At 34.8% G+C, this 26670-nt stretch overlaps 1 protein-coding gene across 1 annotated transcript; it reads left to right on the forward strand.

Moving 5' to 3' along the window:
* Positions 1–14543: 14543 nt before the first annotated feature.
* On the forward strand, positions 14544–26670 carry LOC132183951 (uncharacterized). Its single transcript, XM_059597425.1, has 6 exons — positions 14544–15452; positions 15689–15856; positions 17732–18919; positions 22517–23479; positions 23645–23815; positions 25437–26670. The coding sequence occupies exons 1-6, from the start codon at positions 14552–14554 to the stop codon at positions 26642–26644; spliced, it is 4599 nt and encodes a 1532-aa protein (XP_059453408.1). The 5' UTR covers positions 14544–14551; the 3' UTR covers positions 26645–26670.

A 26670-nucleotide genomic window follows, 5' to 3' on the forward strand; every position in this document is an offset into this window, starting at 1 on the left:
AGAATAGGTCGCTTAAGAGGTGTCCCCACCTCTCGAAAGGGGCCTAGGCTGACTCATTTGTTTTTTGCTGACGATTGTTTGCTCTTTTGTAAGGCTAAAGTGGGCGATTGGCAATTTTTGTCCGGGTTGCTCGCAATGTATGAACAGGCATCAGGGCAAAGGCTCAATAAAGAGAAGACTTCGGTTTTCTTCAGCAGAAATACTAGTCTAAGCTCTCGAGATGAAATGTTGCAATTGATAGGCGTCCCAGCAGCCAAACGTTATGACCAATATTTGGGGTTGCCTGCCTTAGTGGGGAAGTCCCGGATTCGGGAATTTCAACACATCACTGAGAGGGTTAGGAAAAGGGTGAATGACTGGAAAAATAAGTTTCTATCGCAGGCGGGAAAGGAGATTTTGCTGAAAGCTGTGATTCAGGCCATTCCAACATATTGTATGAGCATCTTTTTACTCCCAAAAGAATTATGTCGGGACATAAATTCCATTATGCAGAAATTTTGGTGGGGCCATAAGGAGAATGACCGGAAAATCCACTGGATGAGTTGGGAAAAGATGAGTTTGGCGAAATCAAGTGGTGGAATGGGTTTCAGAGATCTCCGCTCCTTTAATAAAGCCCTTTTAGCCAAACAGTGCTGGAGATTGGTGCAGCAGCCGACGACTCTTTTGGGGCGAATATTTCAAGCCAAATACTTCCCTTCGACAGATTTTTTGAAGGCAAAAATTGGCACTAGACCATCTTTTGCCTGGCGGAGCTTACTTGCAGCCCGTGAGATTATTCATGAAGGAATGTTATGGCGAGTGGGCAATGGCAAATTGATCTCGATATGGGGAGATAAATGGGTCCCTCGGCCTACTACTTATGAGGTGCAATCCCCTCCTTGCAACCAGGTCCAACGGGATGCAAAGGTGTGTGATATCATCAACCAAAGTACGGGAGAATGGAAGATTTCACTAATAAAAGATGTGTTTCAGGAGGAAGAAGCTATGATCATATGCAATATCCCCACTAGTAAATATGGGCAGCCTGATAAGATGATTTGGAGAGGGACAGCCACAGGTGAGTTTTCTGTTCGCAGTGCATACCACCTGGAGAGGGAAAGACAGGAACGGAAACATGGGGAAGGCTCTATGCGATCAGGGTTTTCACCCTGGTGGAAAGATTTGTGGAGTCTAGACATACCAAATGCAGCAAAGATTTTTCTCTGGAGGGCATGTCAGAATATCCTTCCCACCAAGGTTAATCTTCGCAGGAGGGGCATTCTTAAGGATGATAGTTGTCCTCTTTGTAACAGAGCTGCTGAAACAGAGCTTCACGCGTTATGGTTATGTCCAGCTGCAGTTGATGTGTGGAGTGCATGTGATAGAAGTATTCAGAAAAGCCATGGAGAGTTCCATTCGTTCCTGGAGGTAGCACTTAATCTGAGGGATCGCTGTCAGCGGCAGGTTTTCAACAAAGTAGTCTTAGTTGCAAAGAAGATATGGGCACGCAGAAATGTTGTAGTGCATGGGGGTGCTTTCATCCACCCGAATAGCCTGGTCAGTGAAGTGGAAATAGTCATGCAGAGTATCAAGACAGGCAGAGAAGAGAGGGTGAATGGGAGTGCCCAGAACACGGTGAGGGGGTCGGTGCCATGGGAATGTCCTCCTTTTGGGCGATTTAAGGTGAATTGGGATGTAGCCATAGACAAAAACCTCCAACGTATGGGAATTGGGATTATCATCCGGGACCACTATGGGCATGTTTGTGCAGCTAAGTGTAAACGGATTGATGGGATCCAAGAACCAACGGTGGGGGAAGCAATGGCCGCATTGGCAGCAGTGGAGTTCAGCCAGGAGAGAAATGATCCGGATATAATTCTTGAAGGAGACTCCCTACTGGTGGTTCAAGCTTTAAAAGCCACTGAATGCAGTCTAAGATCCTTCGGGCATATTATTGACGACATACGGAAGCTTCTGGGCACGCGAAGGAGTTGGATGGTGCGACATGTGCGACGATCTGCAAATCAAGCTGCGCATGGGCTCGCAAGGGTGGGACTCCAGAGTGGCGAAGAGCATATATGGGTAGATGAGATCCCATCGGGCATTTTTTCTATTGTGACTTTAGAGTACCACGCTCATACTGTTTAGAACTTAATGGGTTCTAGATTCGTTGTTTCATCTTTATGAAAGGAATGCAAATTACAATTTTTCAAAAAAAAAAATAAATGTTTATATGTTTATAATTAATATAGCATTAATTATATTAATACTAATATAATTTATGTTTTCCTCTTTTGTATTTCATTTGAGTTCTCATGTATTTAGTTTTATTTTATGTACGTGAATAGTGCAGTTAATCTTACAAACAACAATTTCATTTTAACGTGCATGGCTCAAACCTAAATGATATATAGCGTGCATGATTTATATATATATATATATATATATATATATATATGTGCGTGTGTGTGTGTGTGTTTGTCAAAACTTTAATATCATCTATCACCAATATTGTTACTTTAATTATTTTAATTAATGAAATACCAAATTTGGTATCTCATAATTAATTAAATGAACGAGATCGAGAAAAATGCATGTTATATATATCTAATTTGAACCATGCATGCACGTTAAATAGCCATGTTATATATATATCCTTTTGCATGGTTTTGCTATATATATATATATATATATATATACGGTATCTCGAGTAAAACATGGCTAACAGTTGGGAATTTTCTTTTTTTCTTTTTTTAGTTTTGAATGTTCAAATGGCATGGGTTACGGTACGTGTTATAAAAGAAAAGTATATATATATTTTAGTACTGGCCGGTGTTTGTTTTCTAAAAATTAATTTTATTGAATGTTAATTGGAATTTGATCATATTGTACAATATTAAATTAATATGATAATGTTGGGATCAATCCTATTATCTATATATATGTAATTTATATATATATATATATATATATTATATTTACTGACGTGTCACTTTGACACGTCAATATTTACTGACGTGTCAAAGTGACACGTTAATATTTCTTGACGTGTCAGTTTGACACGTCAATATTTCTTGACGTGTCAATTTGACACGTCAAGAAATATTGACGTGTCAAAGTGACACGTCAATAAATATTGACGTGTCAGTATTTGACACGTCAGTAAATAATCAACCAATTATTTATTAATTTTAAAATGATGACTCATTAAATTTGGTTCAAATTTGCTGACGTGCCAAAGTGACACGTCAGTAAATACTGACGTGTTGTTTTCAACACGTCAGTAAATGTTGACGTGTGACTTTTAACACGTCAGCAAATAATTTGTTGACGTGCTACTTTTAACACGTCAGCATTTACTGACGTGCGAAAAAAATATTACTGTTTGGCACGTGAAGAAATGACCTTTTTTTTGTAGTGAAAGGCCATGTCATACCTGGGCGGCACATCAATCGAGTGGATCTTCTGTCCGGTAACCACTCGTTCGGTATTCTTCAATATTATATAACACACCTTCTCTGGTTGTCCCCATTTCTCTCACAATTGCATTCCTTAATGCTTTCTACACCCCAATAAAGTCAATAACTAGATCAATAATACGGATTGAGATCCCGGCTATTCTTCAAGAATTGCCCATGGATTTTTTTTTTTGAAATCCTGTCCACTCATTTTCATCGAATAACCACAAATCTGTCACGTGTCCCACCTAATATAAAGGTAAAGTCCACTTAACCTCTTCAAACTACCACCATATTGACAATTTACCCCCCAAACTATCAATTGCGACAATTTACCCCCACAAACTACCAAAATAATGACAATGTATCCTCAATTTTAATAAAATGACAAAATTACCCTAACTAAATTAAAAACAAAAATACTAAAATTTAATTTTTTTTTCAAAATTTTAAGGGTATTTTTGTCTTATTGAAATTTTTATATGGGTAATTTTGTCATTTTGCTAGCATTGGATGGTACATTATCATTGTTTTGGTAGTTTAGGGAGGTAAATTGTCGCAATTGCCAATTGATAGTTTGAGGGGTAGATTGTCATTGGAGTGATAATTTGAAAGGGGTTAAGTGGACTTTACTTATAAAATAATAAAATATTAGTTAAATTTTAAAAATAAATATAAAATAAAATAATTAAAAAAATAAAATGGGGTGGTTCGGCCACCCCATTCTCCCCCTAGGGGATGGCTGGCCGCCCCAGCTCAGCCTAGAGGGTGGTCGAACCACCCCCTAGGAGGAGAATGGGAAACATACGATGACCTGATTGACCTGTAGTAGGAAACATACGATGCACAAACTTGTATAACTAAAGAATATGTAGGCCACGTTTGGTTTGTGGAATAAACTTCGGAAATGAAATGATTATTTATATATAGGAATAGTCATTCTCTTATTCGGTAAGGATCTATTACTCGAAATAGTTATTCCTGTGAGAATGAATATTCTCATACACAGAGAAATAGTTATTCCTCTTAAAAATGAGAGGAATAATTATTCCTTAATTAAGGAATGTACAACTTTTGCCCAACTTTTAAAAGTAAAAAAAGTTTTTGAAGCAATAATTTTTATTTTGGTTCTTCTTTTATTTGGTATTTTTTAAAAAAATAAAAATTGTTTTTTTCTTCATAATAATGACCATTTTTAAAAAAATTGGTCATTATTATGAATAGAAGTACAATTTTTTTTTTTTTAAATACCAAATAAAAGAAGGACCTAAATAAAAATTATTGCTTCAGAAACTTTTTTAATTTTTAATTTTGTTATTTTTTTAAATTAAAAAATAAGAAAAAAGTTGACCCCAAATTTGCCTAAAGTTGGGGCTGTATCATTTCTCTATTTTTCATTTTATTTTAAACTTAAAAAAGAAAAAGAAAAATGGGGTGGCAAAAGAGTGTTTAATTTGAAGCTCACCATCACCGAACAGATAGGTTTTACGTACTAAACCATTCGGAATAGGTCGATTTTAAGACTAATCATAGATGCTAATTAATTACCTAGATGTATATGTGCTATAGATATACTCTACCATAGGCTTGTCCTCTGGCCCTTGATGACTAGAAAGGACGTCAGCAATGACGATTTAGAGCTTAATATGAGGTCAAATGTATATATATATATATATATATGTATATATATGTGTGTGTGCATGCTACAGATATACTCTACCAAGGGATAACTAAGACTAATCATCGACGACTGACTTAGATTAGTCAATCTCATTTATGGGGAATAGAAGGCCTATACGTCTCCTATTATGATACTGACTAAGCTACACATGATGACATTGACAGATAAATTGACATGCAAGTTGTTGGAGCTGTCTATCGGGTATGCTTTTGAAGTTTGATTATAATGTGAATCATCGATTTTAATGAGCTCTTAGCTATTTTGGTTCACTTTGCTGCTCCCTAATAAATGATATATTGGTTAATTCTATGCCTTTTACAAACATTATTATACGTTAATTCATCCAACAGTAGTTCTGTTATATATTGTGGTTAATTATATGCCTTTTAATTTAACTACTTTTTAAGTTATTTTTATATCAGAACCCATGCATGTGTTGCAAGAAGACTTGACTTTTTTTTTTATTTTTTTATTTTTTTATTTTTTTATTTTTTTTATTTCTTTTTCTTTTCTGAGATATAACTGGGAAAAGGGGAAGGGTTTCAGGAAGACTCGACTATTCTCCAAGAACACTTGATTATTCTCCAAAATGCATGTGTTGTGCAATCACCATATTAAAGTTTCTCCTAACTTGAGGTCGTTAATTATGAGACTTGGGTACTTGGTCAGAAATAATTTTTGGTGAACATATATTACAGGATGTTGCAAAAAGAATTAGTCATGTGTGAACCCAAAAAAGAAAGAAAGAAAAAAAAAAAAAGAATAGTTAGAGTTTTTTTGGCAAAGTGTCAAAAGATGGTGGCTGTGACAGCTAATTTAGCTAGTTTGACAACATTTTATTTTATTTTTGGAGTTTTTTGCTTTTTAGCAGAAAGTCAAAAATACTAATATTCATCTCAAAAACCATATAAAAGTTTTTATCATTCGAACCTATATTAATTGCAAATGTTATGAAAGTTCAAAATTTAGTGCTCTAGTCAAGAGGATTAAGTGAAATTTATTTATTTATTTTTAATTTTTTTTTTTTGTATTAATGGCATTTTTATTATTAAGAGGAGGAGGACATAGGGATAATTAAAAATTTAAAAGAAATATTAACAAATGAATGATAGTTCAAGGGAGAAGTGCAATTTATTTACAACAAGAAGATTCTGGAAGGATGACTAAGACTAGATTCCCTAATTAGAGTAAGATTCCCAAGGGATGACTTAGACTAATCATCAAAGACTGACTTAGATTAGTCAATCCCATTCCTGGAGAAAAAGGTTTACACGTCTCCTATTATCGTACTAACTACGCTACACGTGATGACATTAACAGATAAATTGACATGCTTGGAGCTAGCGGGTATGCTTTTGAAGTTTAATTATGTGAATCATCGATTTTAATAAGATCTTAGCTATTTTGGTTCACTTTGCTGCTCCCTAATGGATGATATTTTGGTTGATTAATTCTATGCCTTTTACAAATATTATTATACCTTAATTCATCCAACAATAGTTTTGTTATATATTGTGGTTAATTATATGCCTTTTAATTTAACTACTTCTTTAAGTTATTTTTAGATCCGAGCCCATGCATGTGTACATTGCAAGAAGACTTGACTTTTTTTTTTTTTTTTTTTTTTTGAGATACAACCGGGAACAAGTGATTGCAGGAGACTCGATTATTCTCCGAGAAGACTTGATTATTCTCCAAAGTACATGCGTTGCAATCACCAAATTAAAATTTCTCCTTACCCGACATTATCAATTATGACACTTGGGTACTTGGTAAGAAAGAATTTTTTGTCAACATATGTGACAAGATGTTGCAAAAAGAATTAGTTATGAACCCAAAAAGAAAAGAAAAGAATAGTAAGAGCTCTTAGGCAAAATGTCAAAGATTGTGGCTGTAGCAGTTAACTCAGCTGATTTGATAGTGTTTAATTTTATTATCATTTTTTATTTTTTTTGGAGTTTTTTTGCTTTTTAGCAAAAAGTCAAAAATATTAATATTCATCTCTAAACCTAAAATAAATACAAAATAAAAGTAACATTGCTTTTACTTTTATATTTTTCCAATTATAAGAAAAAAACCCTATAAATTTTTTTATCATACGAACCTACAATTTTTGCAGTGCAGTTTGCTGGGTGATGGCAAGTTATGAAGGAGGTTTTTATTTATTTTTTTTATTTTAAAAAGCAAGTCATGAAAGAGTTTATTTACTGTTTAGCAGCCACTGGGCAGTCTAGGCCGTCCCATTCACGGCCATTGAGTGGGTCATATGTGTTACATCACATCACATCACTCATATTTACAGCAACTTTTTCCTTGATTTTTCATGGTTTTAAAGCTCCATGTACAATTAATGTTGCACTCGACCAGAATAAATCATATTCTGATGAATTTCGTAATGTCTTGTTCGTTGGATTGTCTAAATATGATGTACTTATGATGTGTTGCTGACATCATTTTAGGGCACAAAACTTCTTTATATATGCGCCGTGACGGTATATAGTACCCACGAAAATGACTCCTAGTAACTCCTTTTAAGGGATGGAAGAGAATTATAAACCCACAAATCAAAGAAATTCATGTTATACATTTTATTTTCCTTCTCAAAATTATTATTAAATTTAGATGTATCACTATTAAATTTTGATTTAACAAATATGTTTTTTATATGTTATTTAAATCTTTTTTATATTAGAACTTATAATTAGAAAAGAGAAATGAGAACAAGGAATAGAGACTCAGAGAATTAGGGTGATTCGGCCTGTGGCTTATGTCTACACATCAAAGCCTACATCTTAGCTACATATTTTCTTGATATCTTTGATTGTGTACAATACTCTATTTATAAAGAAATAGTATGAACGTTACAAGTCTTTTATACCTTTACATTAACAACAATAAAGTTAATTTATGATTTGTAACTCTTGACTCTTGAGTTATTTTAACTTTTAACTCTTAAGTTCTTTGTCTCTTGAGTTATTGTAACTTTGTCTCAATACTTTAAATTAAATAATAAAAAGATCAGGAGAGAGTAAAGAAAAACCAATTTAAATATTGTTTCAAATAAATGTTATAGAAAAGAGAAAATCGAAAGAGCCACCTCAAATTTGGAATAAATTAATATTCGATTTTGATCAAATAATAATTTTAAGAGTCACACTAATTTTGAGAGAACACAAGAATATAAATCTTCATTTTAACATTATTCAAAGTGATATCCTAAATTTAGAGTTACTTTTGCTTTTCTTGATTTTATGGGAGTCTGTTTCAAATAATTTTTATTATATTCAGAGGTATATATAGAATAAAATTTAAGAAAGATATTGGCTGTGACAGCTTTTTGACAACCTTTTATCTTATTATTATTTTTTATTTTTTGGAATTTTTTGCTTTTTAACTAAAAGGAAAAAATATTTACAATCATCTTTAAATATAAAATATTTTCAAAATACTTAAAATAACTTTTACTTTTTATATTTTTTCAACTAAAAAATTAAAAATACCCGCTAAAATTATTAAAGATTGGAGGCCTCTTGATGACCTCATTGATTGATTGTAGTCTAGAATTGCGTATGGGTCCTCCTCAACCTCCTTAATTGATGACATCTGTAAAATTGTGGAGATTGATGTATGAGTTCACGGCTTAGTAACTTAAAAAGTAGTTAATTAGAAGGCATATAATTAACCACAATATATAACGAAACTATTGTTGGATGAATTAACGTATAATAATATTTGTAAAAGGCATAGATCATTAACCAATATATCATTCATTAGGAAGCAGTAAAGTCATGAACCAAAATAGCTAAGAGCTCATGAAAATCGATGATTCACATTATAATCAAACTTCAATAGCATACCTGATAGACAGCTCCAACAACTTGCATGTTAATTTATTTGTCAATGTCATCACGTGTAGCTTAGTCAATACCATAATAGGAGATGTGTAGGCCTTCTATTCCCCAGGAATGGGATTAACTAATCTAAGTCAGTCGTCGATGATTAGTCTTAGTCATCCCTTGGGAATCTTACTAGTAATCAGGGAATCTAGCTAGCTAGCGTGGTCAAGACGACAATAGGAGACTTTCGCCATCTTATCTATTAATCCATCGGGAATTAATTCGGTTCACTAATCTAAGTCATCGTGTCAATCCTCACGTACGTGGATGACTAATCCACGGTGACGACGACAATGACAGACTCAGGGGAGACCAAGAGTGGCCCCAGTCCCCCCAAATCACAAGAAAAAAAAAAATTTAAGGTAAAAAAAAAAAAAAATTATTGTTTTTTTGCCAAATAGTCCTTTTCCAAAAAAAATTTGGCCCTTGGTCCCTTCCCAAATTGAAACTTGAGTCCGTCCCTGGATGACGACAACACGAGACTTTCGCCATCTATCCATGCATCCTAGCTAGATATATATACTGTTCCTCTTGCACGTTAAGGTCATCTCTCCTTATTTGCAGGAACTAATAACATTCAAACCAATCCTACTTGCCTAGCTACTTGAACGCTTGATCTATTTCTCATTGGCAATAGTCAATTCTAATTTAATTTTCTGATCGTAAGTTCGTAGTGATGCCGCGATTTTCCCGCAACAGCCAAGACGGTGGGGACACTTAAATTTTCATACCATTAAAAAAAAATAAAAAAAGCAAGTGAGCATGAATGCATGATAACGCTACATGCAATGGTGAATTGATTAAGACACGTATAATTCTAACCCATAGCTTGGGGCGCTGAATTGGTCCTCGTTTCATACGCCTTTAAAGGGAAGAGTCTGTCTAGCTCGGACAATTAGATCACATCTAAACACAAAGTACAGCACAATACTCTCTCCTTAAAAAAGTGTGGCCATGGGCTTAAGTGGGAAGCTTTTGCAAAGCATGGTGGCTGGAGTGATAGTATTTGCAATTGCGGCAGCAGCAAGTACAGCAACTACGATGTACAATCAGAAAAAAATTATTGATTTTTTAATATATCTAATACCTAATACGTAAAATATTTAATTTACAAGGCTAAAAAATCGAGGCATCACTACAAACTCACAATCAGAAAATTAAATTAGAATTGACTATTGCCAAGTTTAAATAGATCAAGCGTTCAAGTAAATACAAAAGATATACTGTGTAAAAAAATGACAGTAAATACAAAAGTACATAATACGTACATGAAAACCTTCTATAAGATATACTGTTTTTTCTTGAACAGGACGTACAAAAAATGACAGCTCCCTTTAAATGGTTTCATTGTTTTAGATTCAATCTTATCATTCAATTCTGTTGGTCCAAAAATTACCATCACGACATTCACTCTCAAGAAGCATTCTATATATTGATGAGTACAATTTTAGCTAGAAGACTGGATAATTGCGCTCATAAAAAAAGAAAAGGACTTGTATAGTTTCATGACTAGCTAGTTCACGGCCTATTCATTAACGCTTTTCTTTAATTCTATACCTAATTGTTCCGAAAATAATTATCCATCAACGACCAGTCTCCGGCCCCCCCTAAAAAAAGAAAAAAAGAAAAGAAAAGTCAGAGTCTAATTAAAGAGAGTCCCTACTATTCAGATGGACACTATACATTTGGTTATCTAATATAAGATTTGGGCCATATGAGTGGGTGTTAAATAACTACTTATTATAAAAAAAATCAAGCTATTAGAAAAATGTAAATTTATTCAGTTAATCATTTAATTAATACTTGAACATTTATCTCTTATGTGTGAGCTCAAACTTATTTTTAATAGGTGATACCTAATACGTAAAATATTTAATTTAAATAGAAGATGAATTGACAGAGTCATGATTTCAAATTCATGATCTTTGTGAGCATTATGTCTTCAGGAAGCATTGCATGGTCAAGTTCCGAACAGGTATCCATATAACAAGTGGCACAATGGATTATATCCATTCAGATCTTTGGGTCCCTCTCAGACCATCTAAGAGTAGTGCTCAGTATTTTTGTAATTTCTATTGATGATTATTTAAGAAAAGTCTTCGAGTATTAAAGAAGAAAAGTGACGTGATGATCATTACATTCGAGCAACATATATATATAAGGTGTTATTTGAGAATAAGACTATGAAGAAAATTAAACAACTCATAAATGACTTGAAATTTTTTGGTTGTAATTAACTTATTGTAAGACATCATACAATTAGTCAAACTCCACAACAGAATGAGGTTGCTGAAAGGATGAATAGGTCTCTTTTAGAGTGCGTGTTGCATGGGTTCAAATGCCAAGTTGTCTAAGGATTAATGAAATAGCATTTCTTACAAAATAGTCATTCTTTTCTCTGGTTGTATACTATGTCATATAAATACTACCTCAAAATTGAGGAATAGTAATTCTTAAAAAAAATGAGATGAATAGAAATAGCTATTCATTGAGGAACAAAAATGGGTTTTCAAAAAAAATCATCATTTATTTTTTTGTTTAAAATGGTATTTATGAAGATAAAAAGTTTACTTAAAATAGTATTCCAATAAAGTGTTTAAAACCATGAAGTGTCATGAAAAAACTCACATTGTCAAAGAAAATGTCTTGTCAAAGAAATCGAAAAGACTCAAATGTCTTAGCAAATTGAGGATTGTGTCTTCGTCATGCTCCCAATTGCTAGGCGCTAGAGTCTAGAGTTCAATATTCTTTTGTTTGCAAGTGTAAATTTGGTTGTTCTTTTTGTAGTTCGTTTCTAGTATATTTAGGGTTTTGCTATTAGACGAATCTTTTAATCTTTTATTTTATTTTATTTTATTTTATTTTTATTGTAATGATAGGGAACCTTCACAAAGAGAGGCATTTCAAACCTACCACTGCAAAATAAACCTTGGTTCCATGTACCACACCCCCAAAAATTTTCCTACACAGATCATGGTACTTCACTGGCTATTCACTAGAAGGGTATGATCTTAAAAAACAGTTTGCACTCAGTGAGTTTTGAACCTCAAATCTCTATGGTTGCTCAAGGACTTACGAATCAATAGGCGCTATTGAGCAAACCCCTTGGGGTTAATCTTTTAAGCTCTTTGCACCTTATAGTTTACCGAAAGAGAGTAGTAGAGAGATTGGGGAAAACTTGTTTAAATTTAATTTAATATTCTATAATTTGATGGTATAATTATTTTTAAAAAGTTTTGTTTTGTTTTTGTTTTGTTTTGTTTTTTTGTTTTTTTCTTATTTGTAATGTGTTTTAAAATGTAAATTTGTGCTAAAACTTTGTACTAAGAATTCAAGACAAAGATCGTGCAATATCTAGCACCAGTTATTGATTAGTGTTAGTTTATTTTTGGCTCATTCGGTGGTATATTTGTACTCAGTTGAAAATGAAAGTAGCATGTCCGAAAGCCCAAAATACAAGTTCGAACAATATTTCTGGAGACTTCATTTTGAAGACATGTCCGGATAGCCAGAAGCCGTGTCTGAACAACAATTCCAAAGAACTCATTTTTGAAGACATGTCTGGACAGCCATAAGCAATGTCCAGACAAAAATTCCAAAGAGTTTATTTTACAAGACCTGTCTAGACACGTTGGGAACATGTCCGGACTTGAATTCCAAAGAGATCAATTTACATGGCATTTTCGGACATTGAGGGTTTACACGTACATATGTAACCCTAGCCGTGTCTGGACACGTACTTAACCCTGTCCGGACACAGCCGCTTTTATTGTTGTGCGAATTTCTATTTATATCATTTGGTATGCACATTGTAACGTAGGTATTTAGAGAGTGAATACTGTGAGCTAAGAGAGAGTGATAGAGATATCAAAGATATCAAACTGGAGTGACTTATCTCTCTTAGAATAAATGTAGGGAATCTCACCTACTATTTTATGATCAACACATGAAGCCAATCGGAGTTTCAGTGAATGAGATTAGATAGAAGAAACACCTCAGAGGTTCTGCAAGAACTACTGCGGTAGCAAACAAGTGGGTCGAGATTGTCACGTATAAAGGTTTTGTAAGTTTGACATTGTGTAAATTCTTGTTTTTCTATAGTGAAGTGATTTCTTGGGTTTGGCTGTCCCGAATAAGTTTTACATTTAAAGAGTTTTCTAAATGGTTTATTTTTCGTAACCAAATATTTATGTTCTTTATGATTCATTGCTTATGTGTATTTGGATTATTCTGTGTTAGGTCAGATCATAATCAGCATATTATTTTTGTGAAACACCTATTTTATCCTAATAGGTGTAGATTGGAGTCTATATAGTTTTTCAACTATTATCCGAATGAATTATGACTATCAAAGTGTGACCCATGCAGAGGTAAAAAAACAAAAAAGAAAACAAAGATGTACAACAAATTATTTATCCAGTCTAAGTCACAATTAATGGGATCCCTTCAATATCTTGGCTATTTCTTCCTTTGTCATGTCTCGTAGAAATAGTCTCTCGTCAGTCGTCACAGCAACATCGTTTTCTTCCGGACAAATTTGGGAACATACAACCACAACTAATTAGTGAAGCTCCTGAGTCTATTTATCCTTATCATAATTAAGGTGGAGAATGACATTCTTAATTATTATGACCCATTCTGATCATATATATATTCCTTTAATATTAATTAAATATGCAGAAAGATTGGTTTCTGTTTAATACATTGTTATATACTATTAATATTTAATACTAAATAGCATTTAAATGAAATAAGATTTCAATGGTATCCTAATATCAATATTAATATGTCAAATTGATATAAACGCGCGCAAGTATCTTATGTCAAGTAAACAAAAGATTAACTCAAGATTAATATATCAAATTGACTATATGAAAGTACATGCATTATGTTAAGTAAACATAATACATGAAAACCTTGAAGAAGATATACAGTTTTTCTTGAACAGTACAATAAATGATTTCATTGTTCTAGATTCAATCTAATCATTCTGTTGGAATAATTAGCATCACGAGTGGTCGCCAAACATTCACTCTCAAGGAGCATTCTATCGAGTATAATGAAAACCTTCAAGAAGAAATACAGTTTTTCTTGAACAGTACAATAAATGACAGTCCCTAGCTTTTAAATGATTTCATTGTTCTAGATTCAATCTAATCATTCTGTTGGTCCAATAATTAGCATCTGTCGCCAAACATTCACTCTCAAGGAGCATTCTATCGAGTATAATGACTTTAGAAGACTTTATAATTGCGCTCAAAAAAAAAAAAAAAAAAAGAGGACTTGATATAATATCTTGACTAGTTGATCAGCCTATTCTTTAATGCTCTTCTTTAATTCTTTACCTAGTTGTTCTGAAAATCATTATCCATCCACGACTGAGTCTCGCCCAAGAAAAGAAAATGAAAAAAGAAAAAAAAAAAAAAAAAAATAGAAAGACCGAGTCTCATTAAAGAGATACTTTGCCTTCTATAAAGAGGAGGTCATTCGAGCACAAAGAAATTAAGACTAAATTATACAAAAGAAAAAGGTAAGCCATGGCTTTGCATGCAATGCTTTTGCCACAAAAATTGGTACTTGGTGCCTTCATTTTAGCAGCAATAGCAGCATCTCAACCTGATTCGAGCTGCAACGACACATGTGGAAATGTTAGTGTTCCATACCCATTTGGAACAAGAGAGGGATGTTACCTTGATCCCTCTTTTCTCATCACATGTGACGACTCGTCCGGGACTCCACAACCATTTCTGGGCGAAAGAAATATACCTGTCCTCAACATATCATTATTGGATGGTGAACTGCGAGTCTCAAACTTGGTAGCCTATGATTGCTACAACGAGTCCGGGTTCCCTGTCTACTATTCTTATACCCAGTTCAGATTCTCAGAGTTTCCCATCTCATATAGGAGGAACAAGTTCACTGTCGTCGGTTGCGACACTTACGCGTATATTAAAGGTTCAGGGTTACACAACTACTCGATTGGACTTGATGCATACTGTGACCACATTGACAGCGTGGTTGACGGGTCTTGCTCCGGCGTTGCCTGTGCCCAGACTTCTATCCCAAAAGGAATATCGAGTTTGAATATTACTGTTTATAGCTACGAGAACCACTCCGCAGTACGCAGCTTCAATCCATGTGGTTTCGCTTTTGTAGTGGAGGCAGAAGCATACGACTTTTCCTCCTCAGATCTTCAACAATTGGCGAACACAAAGTCCCTAGTGCTTGATTGGAGAGAGTCCTTGCCCATAGTGCTTGATTGGACGGTCGGAAATGAGACATGCGAAGATGCTCAGAAAAGTACGACAAGCTATGCATGTAAGGCGGAGTATAGTTATTGTTACGACTCCACCAAAGGCTTCACCAACGGTCCTGCGTATCGTTGCAATTGCTCCACTGGCTTTCAGGGGAACCCATACCTTCCTGGTGGTTGCACAGGTAATTAATTAAATACCTTTCTTTTGGTAAGTCTTTTGTTTTTTTTTTCCCCTCAATTTAGTCTGTTGAGATTGTAATATTTAAAGTGCTACATATCTCAAGTTGATTTTCAAATGATGTATCACTATTTTATAATATTTATTATTTGCACATGTCTTTTACAATTTACTTGGCGTTGGTAAATTTGCAAAGGATTGAATCGCTACCTTGTGACGGCCTGCATTACTGTTTTTCAGATATTGATGAGTGCAAGAATCCAGAGAGCTGCGATAATAAGACTCAAATATGCAACAACTTTCTTGGGGGTTTCAATTGTTCTTGTCGCAAGGGGTACGAAGAAGATGAAAGCGGAAAAAGTTGCCGTGCAAAAGTGAACCAATCTAGGGTTATCATTATTGCTTTGGGTAAGTACTAATTAAGACTTTCATTATTTATTTATTTATTTTGTGTTTGCTTGATAATTTATTCAAGTACGTACTACACCACGTATATGGGATTGTTATTAGTTTTGTCACTTTGTTGAATTTCATATAAACTTAGATAGCCTCATCAAGAGGGGGAGAGTTTTGAGGTTCACCTTTACCGAACCGATAGATTTCATGCCCTAAACTATTCGGGATAGGTAGGCAGTAGGCTTAAGATCAACGTACAGGCTAACGAATTCGAGCAGCCTAATAGCATCTTCCTCCATACTTGTTGGCGTGGCTTGCATGGTTCAAAATTGTTGACTTTAAGACAGATGTATATGTGGTAGATGTAGATCGAGGTCGAATCCATCGGCACAAATAAATATCAAAACCGACAAAGCTGTGAACTAAAACAGACGTCAGCATTAATGATGATTCAAATGAAGTTCAATGTGATGTATATCTGGAAATTTAATGCTAGGGTTGAGTTCTTAAAATATAAAAATTTAAAATTTAAAATTTAAAATAAATATTGATTTAACTTGATATTGGAGTAAAGTGTTTAGTTCAAATTTTGTCTTTATTATTTATCTTATATTTTAATTAAATAATTACATGTTAAGTTTTACTTATTAAATAAGTGTTTGAACTTATAAGTTAGGGCACCTGATTTTTTCTAGGTCATTTGAACTAGAGAGCATCAAGTTAAGTGAGGAGGGTTTGAAAAAAAAGTGTTAAAATATTAATTAAATAATTAAATATATTATTCACTGTTAACCTAAGCTTTTTGAAAAAAGTTGTGAATTTTTTTAACAAAAAAAAAAAAAAAAAATGTCATGATCGAGTTTAAATTTCATCTCCGTTATTTAAGCCTTATTTATTAAAAGAGAATCTGACGCACACATAAAAAGCGATCATAATTTTTCTCAAAATTATATTTTTTTTTGGAAGAGAATAAGCTGTAAGTTAAACATGAGATGAGAGTTAATACAAAACAAAGAAATAACTTTAAATTACTTTTAGCTGATCTTAGTAGGTGTCTTTGGCTCCTGATCGATTCTTTTTTTTTTTTTTTCCTCTTGTTTATATTCAACTTATCAATAACAAAATGATGATCTCCAAAATAATCCATCGATTCTTTTGCCCTTCAAAATTTTCTAGAACACTTTTGGCAATCGTCAGTTTTATTTAATAAAGGCTTTTCCTTCTCTGATGCGGGAAGAAATGAAGAACAATAAAAGAAAAGATCGAAAGAAAGCCAACACTTGTACTTAAGAGTACTCACAGCAATTTCTCATTGACCTCGGAGCTCAAGTAGCCCGGATCGACTCCAGAGACTTCAGGTCCCGGTCCGAATACTTGGCCTCTAAGCCTATGTCTCTTCAGCTAAACGACGTTGTGGACTCACCCAATTAAGCACAAAGAAACGAGGACGCCGAAGGCGAACCAAGCATATCTCGGGTCGGAGTTTTTGATCGCTATAAAGACCAAGAAGGCGGCTCCGAAGAGCTTCGAAACCAAACGGCCCAGCCGCCGACGAACAATGCTCCGGCACCAAACGACTCCGAACAGCTCCGGCACAAAGAAGGCAGCGAGAACCAAAGGAGAAGGGGAATTTTCTTGAACGAACTAGAAGAAGAACGTGAGAGGAGAGAGAACGTGGTTTTTATGATTTAATAAAGCATGGAGCAGCTCCAGTGCTAGATATTTACTAGATATATGCTTCTGTGGCTTCACTAGATATTCTCTTAAACAAATTTAAATTGAGTCATTTTCATCGAATATATACATGTGACATATAAATCATTTTCATAGAATACATGTGACATATTTCATTTCCACCGATCTAAATGCATGTTTGAACATATGTAGGTGTCAGCATAGGCCTCTTAGCACTGGTTGTGGGAGGTTCTTTGATATCTTGGGTACTTAAAAGAAGAAGGCTTCTCAAGCTCAAAGAAAGATTCTTCAAACAAAATGGTGGATTAATGTTACAACAGAAACTCTTGAGTCATAGAGGGTCAGTCGAGACAGATAAAATCTTTAGTTCAAAAGAGCTTGAAAATGCCACTAACAACTACGACAAGAGTAGAGTTCTTGGTCAGGGAGGCTATGGAACTGTTTACAAAGGAGTGTTGCCAGATAACAAAGTAGTTGCCATTAAGAAGTCCAAAATCAGTGATCAGAGACAAATTGAACAATTCATAAACGAGGTGGTTGTGCTTACCCAAATTAACCATAGGAATGTGGTTAAGCTATTAGGTTGTTGCTTAGAAACAGAAGTGCCCTTACTAGTTTATGAATTCATCACAAACGGGACTCTTTCTGACCACATTCATAATAAAAGCCTATCATCGTCACTTTCATGGGAAAAGCGTTTGAAGATAGCAGCTGAAACTGCAGGAGCACTTGCATACTTACACTTTTCAGCTTCTATGGCAATTATACATAGGGATGTGAAAACTACAAACATATTGTTAGACGATAACTACATGGCAAAAGTGTCTGATTTTGGAGCTTCAAAGCTGATACCTCTTGATCAAACACAGTTAACCACTTTGGTGCAAGGAACTTTCGGGTACTTAGATCCCGAATATTTATATACTAACCAACTAACAGAAAAAAGTGATGTTTATAGCTTTGGCGTTGTTTTGGCAGAGCTATTAACGGGAAATGAGGCACTCTCTTTCAATAGGCCCGAAAGTGATCGAAATCTGGCAATATACTTTGTTTCCGCAATAAAAGAGGATCGCCTGCTTGAAATTCTTGAGGATCACATTGTGAATGAAGGTAATATTGAAGAACTAAAGGAAATTGCTAATCTTGCAAAAAGATGCTTAAGGATACGAGGGGAAGATAGGCCTTCAATGAAGGAAGTGGCGATGGAGTTGGAGGGATTAACTGTTATGGGGAAGCATTCATGGGGAAAGGCCGATATCTACACGGAAGAGACTGAGTACTTGCTCGATGTCCCTGCACACTCTTTCAACATTGATGTTGGCACTTCGACTACTAGGTACGATAGCATGCCAAACCAGCTACTAGAACCACTAGATGATGGTAGATAATTTATTAGTGCATGGTGATGCAGACGACAAGTTATTGGGTCTTATAATTTTATTTAGGTTTTATTAGTTGCAATTTATGTTTATTTTAATTTTCAAGAGTCAAAGTATTTTGTAATTCAATAAATGGGTGTTTTCCTATATTATTTTTGGTAATTCAATAAATGAAAACAAATTACGTTGCACTAGAGCGTTGCCTTAGGGTTTAATTGTGAGTTTATTTAAGCATGCTTTGTACTCCAATGGAGAAAAACTTTGATGGAATAAAATTATGAAAAAGGGATTTTCTCTTCTATCTCTTTATCTCCCCAGTTTCTTCTGTTTTCTCTCTTTTTCCCGTCTTCTCTCTTTCTATCTTCTTTATTAATTTTCTACTCTTTTTGCCCTAATTTCACATTGTATTGTCGTGATCAATGTTTATCCCGCGTCACAAGGTTATAAATATGCCTGCATCATATGATGAAATCAATTATATATTGATATATCTCTTGTTTAGCTATATATAGGTAGTGAGACCAAGTGATGAAAGAGATGTGCAATTGTTTTTTAAACTAGAAAGTTATATATGTAGCACAGTAACAGGCAGGTCGAACCAGAAACAATTTATGGGAAAAGGAACATGCATCGCTGCTATAGATATAGTAATTAATATCATCTAGTACTTATGCTACTTTCTGAGATTGAGTTTGAATTTAATCATCTGACTTTAAAATTCTTTGGAAGCTGCAACAGTAAAATTATCAACTTCTAATTGAAAACATAAAAAGGTATAATAAAATATTTCATTCTCCCTCAAATGGAGCTATAATTAATGCAAAGACCCCAAATTCGAAAGAAGCATGATTGAATAATCCCTGTTACTGTTCAATAAATGATATGATATTGTCTTTGTCACTAAAAATTATGTCTTGATTTAGAAGCAAGCATATACCTCCATGTTCCTTAATTATTGCATTATTTGCTATAATTCCCAGTTGCAGAATGAATATATATAGACATGCCCGGCCCTCGATCTATTATCATCAGCTTGTAACTACACAATATTAGCACATAGAATAGAAGAAACCAAACTCCACAATGCACCCAAATATCTCCAACTCGTGGAGGTCCTAATTATGTTTTAATTTCAAGAATTTGTGCACAAGTCTGATGTTATCTACCAGAAATTGAGGCCAGCCCATGCTCAAATTATTAATTGTATTATGCGTCAAATCTAAATAAAATGATTATCACCATGATAATTAATTTGCGTTTTTTTTTTTCGTCTTATATCTGCATGCAAAAAAAAAAATTAAAAATTAAAAATAAAACCTCATATATATTTTTAAAAAAAATCATAATTATTTTTAAAGTAAAAAGGACAAACCATTTTCAATTGAGATTTTGGTGAGATCTGGTCCCAAAAAAGTTTTGCTCAATCTCTATGTTGCTCTTTTTTGGCAATTCTTAAGGTACAAAGAGCTTGAAAGATTCATCTTATGACAAAACATAAACACGAGAAGATTGAACTATAGCACCTAGCAATTGGAAGTTGGACGAAAAACACAATCCTCTATTTGTCAAGAGGTTTGAGCCTTTTCATTTTCTTTGGTAAGATATTTTCTTAGCCGAAAATAAAAGATTACGTAACCTAATATTCCTGTATTCTTAAATATTATTAAAGAAATTAACTTTGATAAAAAAAAATATTCTTCATAAATACTTAGCCAAAAATAAATATACTCAACGCATGTTTCACTTAAAAGGCTTAAACGTGACTAATTGCAAGTTCAAAATGGACAATTGTCACAAATTTAGCCAATTCTCTCGAAGGATTATAGCTCCAGAACTCTAATATATATCAAGCTTCCAACAGTTGATCTAATTCTAAATAAAATAAAATAAAATATTTTACCCCTTGTCTTTATTTGTTCTAACAGTTGTTCAATGGTTATCTGCCCTAGCTACTGCTATTGCTTATATAGATTGTAGACTTTAGCGCGGACCCTAATCAACCAAAATATATTATATTACGAAGCAGCAACGTGAACCAATTGGTTTTCTAAAAGCGATAGAGAAAATTCACTTTCCTTTATGTGGTGGTAATTCACGTGGTGTACAGTTTATCTCCCCCAAATCTTTAATCTACGGGGTTGACGTTGACTAATCTATGTCTTTGTGTTAGGTCTTTGTCATCACATGTAGCGTGGTAGTAGCCAGTAGAGTCGTCTGCGGCCCATCCACCAATCAGGAATTCGGTTCACTAATCCATGGTAATCATCGTGTCATGTGGATGATTAATCCAAGGTCATGACAACAACAAGAGACTTCCGCCATCTATTCCCATCGGGAAGTTTACAAAATACCAACTCAATTAAGATCACCCAACCAATAACCTTATAATTACAGTCAACCCAATTTTAATATTAAATGTGCCAACATGTCCGGATTTGTAAGGTAAATATAAAGCTTTGTAATTGTTGGGGTCTGACTTGGATGTATTGCATTGAGCTTTATTTCTCTTCGTATATGGGGAAATTTTGATTGTTGGGATGACCCAGAGCCAACAGACCCATGTTGGCTCTGTATATATGTTTTGTGTTCTATATAGTGCTTTGCTAAAAGTGTGGTTGTAATTAATTGTTGTTTGGTTCAATGAAAATTTTTATTTATCCAAACAAAAAATGTGCCACCATGAATCTTAGATCGAGCAAACTCTCTCGCTTGAACGGCCTTCAAGCGAAGGTGAATCGAACTTGGGTACTTAAAAAACAAAAAAAAACAAAAAAAAAAACATTCGTACTTTTCTCTTTATTTCTTCTTGCAACAGTTTGTTCAATGACTATCGCCTGCTGCTACTGCTTAAAGGAGATTTTAGACTTTAGCACGAACCCTAATCAACCTAAATATATTTTATTATGGAGCAGCTAATTAAGTCAACCAATTCACATAATAAACCTTTAAAATTAAAAGCATGCCCGCTTTAATTAAAAACTTGCATGCCAGATGGCTCCTTCCTTATAATGTCGTGGTAGTTCACAATGACATGGCCCATGGGTGTAAACAGTTGTTGAGACATTTGGGTCTCCAAAATCTATCCTATAACATACGTGGTTGACTAACTAATCAGGCCTTTGTCATCACGTGTATATATACCTTTCCCCGTTTCCATGTTTGAATAGAAAAAAAAAAAAACAATATTGTTGCTTTATTTGACCCTTTTTTTTTTTTTTTTTTTTTTTTGGGCTCTTGCGTTAATATGCTCTGGGTCAAGCCCGAAACCACCTTTCCGTCAAATTAATAACGAGTAACAGGGGATGACCAAACCCATTGTTCTAGAAAGAGAGGCTTTGCTTTTTCTTTAAAATTTATTCTCTCCCTCCAAATAGCACAAAAAAGAAGAAGAAATCATTGAGGATGAAAGAACGGTATTAAAAGAGGGTGAACACGCATGCTATTAAAAAAATATGGACCAGATACATAGCACTTTAAAAGTACTGAAACTTAATTTAATACCAAATTTGTAAGAATTTCATGAATTTTCTGTCTATTTCTTTACTATTTCACATGTACAGCCATACACAGGTGCTTGCCAGTTGCCATATATAAAGAGGGGGTGATTCAACGTTGTCGGCTGCACAAAGAAAGACCGAGTTTAACAAAAGAAAAGAGACACAGAAAAGGCAAGCCATGGCTTTCCGTGGAATGCTTTTGCACCAAAAATTGCTACTTAGTGCCTTCATTTTAGCAGCAACAGCAACAGCTCAGCCCGATTCGAGCTGCAACAAGACATGTGGAAATCTTAGCATTCCATACCCATTTGGAACAACCGATGGCTGTTACCTTGATTCATCTTTTCTCATCACTTGTAACTACACGTCCGGCGCAGGCACTCCAACACCATTTCTGCGCAAAGGTAATATACGTGTCCTCAACATATCACAGGATGGTGAACTGCGAGTCTTATCCTTGGTAGCCCGTGACTGCTACAACGAGTCGGGGCTTCGTGTCAACCGCACAAATTCCCAGTTCACATTGTCGAAGTTTCCCGTCTCATATACGAGGAACAAGTTCACTGCCGTCGGTTGCGACACTTACGCGTATATTTCGGGGGAAGTTGATGAAGGTAATTCAGAAGTAAAGAACTACACGACTGGATGTTTATCACTCTGTGACAAAATTGACAGCGTGGATAACGGGTCTTGCTCTGGCATTGGCTGTTGCCAGACTTCTATCCCAGAAGGGTTAAGAGATTTGACTGCTACAGTTCGGAGCTTCAACAACCACTCCGTAGTACTCGGGTTCAATCCTTGTGGTTTCGGTTTTGTGGTGGAAGAAAAAGCCTACAATTTTTCTCCCTTAGATCTTAAAAGTTTACAGGATAGAGTGACCGTTCCCGTGGTGCTTGATTGGGCAGTAGTAAATGACACATGCCCGGATGCTCAAAAGAATTTGACGAGCTATGCATGTAAGGCTGCACATAGTGAATGTTACAATTCCACCAACGGTCCAGGGTATCGTTGCAATTGCTCCGGTGGCTTTCTGGGGAACCCATACCTCCCCCATGGTTGCTTAGGTAATTAAATACCTTTCGTTTCGCAAGCTTTTTTTATTTTTATTTTCCCTAGATTTTGGCTGAGTTTACTCTGTTGGGATTGTAATATTTACACGTACATGTTTATTACACATTTGTTGTCGTTGGTAAATGAGCATAAAGGTTGTATCGTTACCTATGTTTCAGATATTGATGAGTGCAGCAACAATCTAGACAACTGCGATAAAGAGACTCAAATATGCAACAACTTTCCTGGGGGTTTCGATTGTTCTTGTCGTGAGGGGTACGAAGGCGATGGAAGCGGAACAAGTTGCCGTGCTAAAGTCAACCAATCTAAGGTTATTAGTACTGCTTTGGGTAAGTACTTGACACTTACATTATTTATTGATTTCTTTTTGTTTTTACTTGGTAATTTATTCAATTATTACTAGCTCCATCAAGTATTGAAAGCCTTGTTATTAGGTTGTTTAAATTTCATACAAATTTGGACAATTTAAAAATAAAAAATTACGGAATCCACTTATCTCAACTAGCAGATAGCTAGGTTTTACATTTTACACTACTACTCAAAACAGGGTAAACTTGACATTCGCTCCCCTCCCCCTCTCTCTTAAGATGCACAAAATTTCAAACAGTCTAATAAGACCAAGTCTTCGTCCGTACTGTTGGCGTGGAAGTATGGTTTGGTTCAAAGTCGTTGACTTTAAGACCAATCATGCAGGATATTTTGCTAGATCATAGATGTATATATATCTTGTATATGTCATGGGGATGCACTCGATCTACCGTAGGCTCGTCCTCTGGCCCTTGATGTAAATGTGGAATATTCCATCTGGACGGCGATATATCAAACCCGACCATGCCTCACTAGATAAGGCTGGTGGTCGTTCGGCAAAGTTTCTTTCTCTTGGATTTTTTTTTCTGGCTCTTAAGAGACCATGAAAGAGTGATCTTAGTATCTTTCGCTCCTTTCTCTCTTTTTTTTTTTTTTCCCAAATATTTATATTCAACTGATGATTAAGTTATCAACAACAAAATGATAATCTCCAAAAATAATCCACCCACTCTTTTTCCCTTCTCAATTTTCTAGAACACTTTTGGCCTTTGGCAATTTTATTTAATAAAGGCTTCCTTCACTCATTCAGAGAAAAAAGAAGAAGAAAAAAATAAAAGAGAGACTACGTACCCTTCTAACTTAGAAAGCAAAAATTATAATAACCGTCCGTAACAATCTAGCCTTTATTTTTATTTTTTATTTTTAAGAAAGAGCTTAAAATCAAAATTCTTGGCTTAGGCAATGTGGAGTCTAGTTTTGTATCCGACCCGATTCAATATTAGAAGACCTACAGTTTAAATTGGATTTTTTTTTAGGCTTCGTCCATAGAGTAGAGGCTTGAGTGTATCAGCCCAAGCCGGAGCGCTCATGGCCGGATAAGCCTCGCAGTCATGGTGCTTTGACCCAGTTGGGGGTCTAATTTCAAGGTTTTTTTTTTTAGTAGGGTTGTGTCCGAGTTTATATATCCTTGGATATTCACACCTCCTATTTTTCTCGAAAATAGTAAAATCTTGTTAAAATTCTGTGGACATAGCCATTAATGATGAATCATATAAATATCTGTGTTTTGTGATATTATTTTTTTTAGTGTTATTAATTTTTTGCATTTCACCAATTCTAGAAAATATGATTAATTTCCTAACATTCTAAACTAACAAAGAAACGTTAAGGTTTTAAGAAAGAAAAGACGACACCTCAAAACTTGGTTCACCACATCTACTTTTATAGACTTCTATTTTATAAATTACGTATGTTTTACTTTGATATATAAATTGGACAAGAACAACATAGTTTGCCATGCATGGTAAGTGTCATGTATGCTATATGCAGCATCACTAGCTACGTTGTAAAACAAATGTCGCCTATATATTTTGTTTCCATTAATCAAAATGCATGCATGTTTGATTCTTTGGACATGCGCAGGTATCAGCATAGGCCTCTTATCACTGGTCGTAGGAGGTTTTTGGATATCTTGGGCACTGAAAAGAAGAAAGCTTCTTAAGCTCAAAGAGAAATTCTTCAAGCAAAATGGTGGATTAATGTTACAACAACAACTCTTAAGTCACAGAGGGTCTGTGGAGACAGATAAAATCTTTAGAGCAGAAGAGCTTGAAAAGGCCACCAACAACTACGACAAGAGTAGAATCCTTGGCCAGGGAGGCTATGGAACTGTTTACAAAGGAGTGTTGCCGGATAACAAAGTGGTTGCCATTAAAAAGTCTAAAATCAGTGATCAGAGTCAGATTGAGCAATTCATAAATGAGGTGATTGTGCTTACCCAAATTAATCATAGGAATGTGGTTAAGTTATTAGGTTGTTGTTTAGAAACAGAAGTGCCCTTACTAGTTTATGAATTCATTACAAACGGGACTCTTTCTAACCACATTCATAATAAAAGCCTATCATCCTCTCTCTCATGGGAAAAGCGTCTGAAGATAGCGGCAGAAACTGCTGGAGCACTTGCATACTTGCACTCTTCGGCTTCTATGCCAATTATACATAGAGACGTGAAAACTACAAATATACTTTTAGATGATAACTACATGGCAAAAGTGTCTGATTTTGAAGCCTCAAGGTTGGTACCTCTTGATCAAACACAGTTAACTACTTTGGTGCAAGGAACTTTTGGATACTTGGATCCCGAATGCTTCCATACTAGCCAACTAACAGAAAAAAGTGATGTCTATAGCTTTGGTGTTGTTGTGGCAGAGCAATTAACGGGAAAGGAGGCACTATCTTTCAATAGGCCCGAAAGTGATAGAAATCTAGCAATGTACTTTGTTTCTGCAATAAAAGAGGATCGCCTGCTTCAAATTCTTGAGGATCACATTGTGAATGAGAGTAGTATTGAAGAGCTAAAGGAAGTTGCTAGTCTTGCAAAAAGGTGCTTAAGGGTAAGAGAGGAAGATAGACCTTCTATGAAGGAAGTGGCAATGGAGTTGGAGGGATTGACAATTATGGGGAAGCATCCATGGGGAAAGGCTCATCTCTATACAGAAGAGACTGAATACTTGCTCAATACCCCTACACACTCTTTCAACATTGATGTTGGCGCTAGTTGTTCTACTACTGATTACGATAGCATGAGGAACAATGTACTAAAACCAGTACTAGATGATCATGGCAGATAATTTATAAGTCTATGGTGATGCATAAT

This window comes from Corylus avellana, chromosome ca6 (assembly GCF_901000735.1).
Source record: "Corylus avellana chromosome ca6, CavTom2PMs-1.0".
In the NCBI taxonomy this organism is placed as follows: Eukaryota; Viridiplantae; Streptophyta; class Magnoliopsida; order Fagales; family Betulaceae; genus Corylus; species Corylus avellana.